This window comes from Coffea eugenioides, chromosome 5 (genome assembly GCF_003713205.1).
Source record: "Coffea eugenioides isolate CCC68of chromosome 5, Ceug_1.0, whole genome shotgun sequence".
In the NCBI taxonomy this organism is placed as follows: domain Eukaryota; kingdom Viridiplantae; phylum Streptophyta; class Magnoliopsida; order Gentianales; family Rubiaceae; genus Coffea; species Coffea eugenioides.
Genome location: NC_040039.1, coordinates 32,759,445 through 32,765,720, shown reverse-complemented (window position 1 = coordinate 32,765,720; position 6,276 = coordinate 32,759,445). Strand labels below are relative to the sequence as shown.

General features: G+C 33.3%; 1 protein-coding gene across 1 annotated transcript; it reads right to left on the bottom strand.

Annotated features, from left to right (window-relative positions):
- Positions 1-200: 200 nt before the first annotated feature.
- LOC113770638 (1-aminocyclopropane-1-carboxylate oxidase 1-like) lies at positions 201-2,538 on the bottom strand. The gene is made up of 4 exons (XM_027315161.1): positions 2,314-2,538; positions 1,901-2,127; positions 970-1,303; positions 201-632 (listed from the first exon to the last, which is right to left on the bottom strand). Exons 1-4 carry the CDS (start codon positions 2,416-2,418, stop codon positions 339-341), a joined length of 960 nt encoding a protein of 319 aa, XP_027170962.1. The 5' UTR covers positions 2,419-2,538; the 3' UTR covers positions 201-338.
- Between the last annotated feature and the right edge of the window lie 3,738 nt (positions 2,539-6,276).

Here is a 6,276-nt window from a genome sequence, read left to right as displayed (position 1 = left end):
TCATAAATTAAAGTAAAATGTTGAGTGTCTAATAATTGAGAAAATTTAAGGACTTTTAAAAGCAATTAAACCAAATATTAGGTCAATCAACCATATAGCTTTGCAACAGTAGCCACAAATGATTTTGGAGAAATGTAAAGCTTATTTTATTTCTTTGTCATAGAATTCCTAATACATAATAAATTTTGGTCCCCCAGATGTAGAAAGGACGCTCCTGTCTGGAGCAACAAATGACTAGGAATAACCAACAACCCCCACAATAAAAAATAATAATAATAATAAGTAGAAAACATAAGAGGGAGAAGAAAACATCCTAGCACTGTTTTATTCCTATGAGTCTAGGCAGTTGCAATTGGACCCATGGTAACATTGGCTTCCACGTTCTTCATGAGTTCAAATCTTGGCTCTTTGGCCTGGAATTTAAGTCCAGCATACAGTTTCATGTAGTCATCAAAAACAAATTTTGGGTAGACTTCTTTTCTTTCTTCTGCTTCTTTTTCCAGTAGTGCTGGTGCTGGATAAATAACTGCATCATTGCCTGGATTGTAGAATGAAGCAAGTGACATCCTATTTCCATCTGTTTGAGCTATGACTCGGTGGAGCACACTTTTGTATTTTCCATTGGTAATCACCTGTGATTAATTTGTAACATAATTAGAATCCTAAATAAAAAAGAAATATATGAATAAACAGTCAATTCGATTTATTAATTTTTGCATAAATTAATATTGATGCTTAGTGTTGCTTACAAATTACAATCACCCCTCTAAATCTAGTATGATATTCCGTAATTATAAGTAATTTTTATGAGAAATAATCTATTCATAAGTAATATTTATTTATGAGGCACGAATGTAAATATACGTAATATGTTGGTATGAAAGTAAGAAATCTTTTGTTTCTTTTATTTAGTACTATCATATTACTTATAAAAGTATAAATTTTTTATCCCAAGAAATTAAAGTGTACCTCGAGTTGGTCACCAAGGTTGGCCACAATAGAGTGCTTCATTGGAGGGACATCAATCCATTGATCACCCTTGAGGAGTTGTAGACCACTTACTTTATCATCTTGGAAAAGCAAGATAATCCCACCAGCATCAGTGTGTGGTCGAAGTCCCTTAATCAATTCTGGCTTGGGACATGGAGGGTAGTTGCTAACCTTGGTGCCAAAATTGGGACCTTTTGAACCATAAAAGGCTTTCTTCAAATAGCCCTTCCCAAGACCAAGATTTTCACATAGTAAATCAAGAAGTTCTTCAGCCAATTTTTCTAATCTTACAGCAAACTCCGTCATGAGGGTCCTGCACCATAAGCAAAAAATAATGAGGAAAATTTGATTGGATAGGTGGAATTAATAAAAAAAGAGAAAAATAGCCTATGACAGAGCTATGGATATATCTTGCTTTTTAGGCGTTGACAAGGGAATATTTTAACATATTTTAAGCAAAGTTGTCAATAATTGTGTCTGATGAAAGGCTATTTTATTGATAAACCTGAATGGAAATCCAAATCTATCTGTTTCTTGAGAAGGGACGCAGAAGTATGGCTGTTGTGTTGGGACCTAGGAACTAACTATAGCGCAACAGTATTTATGGTTTTCATGCTCCTGTTAAGATCTTGTCTTGAATAACTTTCCACATCTGTAAACGACACTCTAATAGTACAAGGACGAGAAGAAAATCCGTGCTTAGAACACAAATAAAATGTTAACAAAGACTCAAATTTACAACCTTTAACAACCAAGCTATGAATTATTACAAGTAACATGAAGACAAATTCATACTGATGATTTCTTCAAATTTTTTTTAGTTATCTTTCTGTCAGCAAAATGATTACTTATCCACATAAGACTTGCTTCAAAATATTTCTTGAAGTGGGAAATGTGCCATAATTATTACCTGTATTCATCATCTAGATCAGGGACTTGTGAAATGTTTGAGACAGGAAGGTGGCGCAAGAAAAATGTGCTCTCCCAATCCATATCCGTAACCTCAGCTTGTACACCCTCTAAAGCCTTGCTTGCCACCAACTCCTTGAACCTTTGCTCCATGCATTTCTTGTAATGACCTTTTGTCAATCTTTCAACTGTGTCCATCATCTCGTGTGGGATTCCATGGTTCACCAACTACATCAAAGTTTCAAAAGAAAAGAAACAAAAGTTAATAATGTAAACTTCTTACAACCATTAAAATTAAAACAAACTCATGAGAATCCTAGGTACAGCAGTTTGTTACATCAAAAAAACAAAATGAGGTACACTAGTTTGCCTTATATCAGAAAGAAAATTAAAAAAAAAAGGAATGTGTAGTACCTCAAAGAAACCCCAGTTTTCACAAGCATCCTTTATATGCTCCATGGTGGAAGCTCTCTTGTTACCATTGAGGTTTTTCATGTTGATTACTGGGAAGTTCTCCATCTTACTAGCCTTTGTGGTGGCTATTTTTCTTTCCTAAATGTGTGTTTTGTGCGTGGGAGTTGGATTTTGTTGTGTATTTTGTGTGTTTGTGTGTTGTGTGTGGGATTTGGATTTTGGGGTGGCAATTTATAGGAGAAAGCTGGCAGGAGTGGAGACTCAGAGAACACTTGAAAATCATGTAGTGGTGGAAAGGTTGTAAATGGATGGAAATTTCCATTTGGCCCACCAACAACACATGACTTAAATTCCAGTTGTTCTAGGTCGTTTTGCCTTGTTGGACCATCTTACCTGAAGTGCAAAGGTCCCACTTCTGATGGCTGGACATTTTCATCTTGACCGATAATGTGTGGCTGCCCTATTTTATTGTTATTGTTATTATTTTTTTTTATCGCAATAGTAATATTTCTATAATCTAATCTATTCTAATCTAAGAGGAGGGGGAGTCAATAAGAGTTGAAATACCCTCGGAGAAAGCCACTCAAGACAACCACATATAATGATAAATTGGTGAAATGTAAGAATTGAATCATTGACCTCCCACGCCACCAAAGACTAAATTGCTTGGTGGTGACCACCGGCCCTTTGGACGGCTGGCTATTATTATTGTTATTATTGTTTTGTTGAAATGTGATCAGAGCTGTTATCATACAAAACTGCTTGACTACTTGGATGGATTTGTATAATAAGATTTTATACACTAGTAATTATATAAATAATTCTTACATTTAAATAAAAAGTATATGTCATGCACTTAAATTTGTTCAGAAACATAAAAAATTTATACGTTGATAATGTAGAATAAATTAATTCATACTTAAATAGATATACCATTTAAGTAATAATTCATGCAAAAAATTTTATATGACCTATATCAAAATTTACAATTATACGTTTAAAATATGTTAACATTTATCTCATGCAACCTATACAAAAACTGATCTCAACCGTTTAAAATCAATTTTGCCTCCAACCGTTCCTTATCCATCATTTAGCAATTATTGAGGCGCACAAATCCCTTTTTTTTTAATCCATAAACCTGTGGCTGCGGGATGGAATAAGGTTTTCAAGCTTGGCAAAGTCCCTGGTCTAACCCATAGATGTTTTCACTTTCCTTACTGGTTCTAAAAGGAAACAGACAGTTTTATTGGCTAATTGATGAATGAATCCAACTTGGGTTTTCTTTATCGTCGTGTTTGTCGTCGTGTTTGTCCTCTTTAAGAAGACAAATAAGGATAAATAGTTAAAACTTCTGACGTCTTGCATTACCGACTTTGTTTCATGTATCAGTCAAATTTAAGTGATTATGTCAATCTTTTTTGTTTTTTTATGGCAGTCGGCAGTGGGGAGTCACAAGGGGGCTAGGGGGCAGCTGCTCCCAAGTTCAGAAAAATTCCTTTTGATTCCTGAATACTTTGAAGATTTTCCATTTAAAATCATATTTTTGTCCCCCTCCCCCCAATCTAAGTTTTGCCTCATGAAAATTATTATCTTTTAGACTTTAAATGCTTTTAGATTTCTATTTAGTTAGTTCATATACATAATTTAACTTCATAATACATGTTTTTTTTAGAATTTATGTATTACCTCCCTGAAATTTGGTATTAAAGCAAAGAGAAGTTCGTTTAAAAAAAACACGAAATTGATAAGAAATGAGAAGGTAGAGACATGAATAGTTATACGAATTTGATATATTATCATGTATCTTGATCCAATATTGGGGAAATAGCTTCCTTCTTGTGGTTTGTAGACTTACTTTTTATTATTGCTCTATTAAAAATCATCTTAAGATCATAAAAAAACTTATTCATATAGAAATTTGGTTTAAAATAATTTACATTGATTTCGGATTAACTATAAAGACCAAAATATTAAGCGATATAGTCACAAAAAATTAACATGCATTTTTAAAATTTCAAATTTAGACTCGTAAAGTAAAATTGCCATATTTTTAAGTTCACCCCCTCTTTTTAAAAATCCTGGCCCCGCCATGCTAAATCTATTAACTGTATGACCAACTAATCCGTTCACTTGTTTTGTGGTTTATGTTAAAACCTTTTACAATATTAGTGAACAATTAACCTGAAGTACACTAATGGTGAATTTTAAATTCGTTAATAGGTGGTTCCACTGTTATCTAATCAGCAAAAGTTTATATTGATAGCAATTTATTTGAATAAATTTCATATACACTGTCAATGTATACACTATCACGGTTAGATAGATGACACATGAGTAACGTTTGAATTTCAAATTCAAATTTTATACATGTGTCATGTATCTAATGGTGATAGTGTATATAAGATTAATCCATTTATTATACGCAGTTTATTGGGTGCATGATAATGTTAGAATTTCATAATGAGTACATTATTTTATTTGGTATGTGTATCGTGCCGTCAGACAACAAATAGAAAAAGCCATGTAGAAATCAAGTGCATATGCATTTGGATACTTCTTCGTATTTATCTCTTCATTTGCTCACCCCTTCTTTCCCTCTTCTTTCAAAAATTTCTTCAGCTAACCAACTCCACCTCTCATTCTCCAGTTCCCCTGGTCTTTCTCCCAATTGTTTTTGTCTTTGCTTTTGAAATAAATTTTTCTCTTCTGGGATTTTCCTAGTAAGAGTTTATTCTCGTCTAGCATTTTCTTGGTAAAAATTTCTTTGTTTCTTAATGAGAGTTTTTTATGGTTATTATTTTCTTTATTTTCTGTGTTCTTGTTAGATGTGGGGTCTTTTAAATCAATTTGGTACAATCTGTTTGGAAGCAGAGTTTAAAAGTAAAATGATCTAAACTTTACTGTAATTTACTATAGAAATTGTAGAAGAAGATTTTAAGATGTACAATTTTTTTTTCTTTTCCTTTTCTTTTTCCTTTTCCGGAAGAGATGGCCGGCGTTGGAAGAGGTGTCCGGCGCCAGAGGTGGTGGTGGGTTGATGTGGGGGAGGAAGAAGAGGAAAGAAAAGAAGTGAAATTTATTTATATAGGAACCTTTTTTATTATTTTATTTAAGCCATTCCAATGCAAATTTAAATTCCTAATCTTCTCTCAAAACATATTACGTTCAACAATGTCCAATTCTTTGACTCCAATTTTAATAATGATCGGATTATAATCACCTTCCTCTATGATGAATATAAAGAACTAGACACAGGCATAGAAAGCGGTAAAAAGTTTAACTTGTCTTGGCACTTGGCCATCCTCATTTTTGGTCTATTATCTTTGTCTTTCATTTTCTCCTCTGTTAATGTAGATCAATTGCATATAAGATAATTCCATGTTGCATATATGAATTTTATATAAATTTCTAGATTGAATCCTAAATTTGAAATTGGGCACTTTTTGCAAAAAAGTAAGAAAAAAAAAGTTGGTTAGAAACAACACCTTCAAGTTTATACTTTCAACACCTTCAAGTTTCTTGTAATAACTTTATCCAAGTTTCAATAACACTTCAATTGAACAAAAATTAAAATACTTATAGAGAAATTTTAACTGGCAATATGTATGATATGGACCTCTAAACAACAAATGGTTGGCTGGTTGCTGAAGAATCTAGATAAGTCATTACAAGAAGGGTCCAGCTTTTTTCCTTTTCGAAGAATGGTCAAGTTGATTTAGACAGGACCTTGGCTACCTCGTAATGGTGAAAAGGAATGTAATTTGAACCTAGACAATTGACTAGGAATACAAATTCTGGATTCCCCCCAACTTCTTGGACATTGAAGCACGGCCAACATCGGTAATGGGGGGGTTGGGGTTTAGGTTTATAAGTCCCTCACAGGACTCCACAAGTTACCGGCTTTTGGAGTTACTGTGGGGAGTTAGGTTTATTTGCCAAAAATTCTTACTTTCGTAAGAA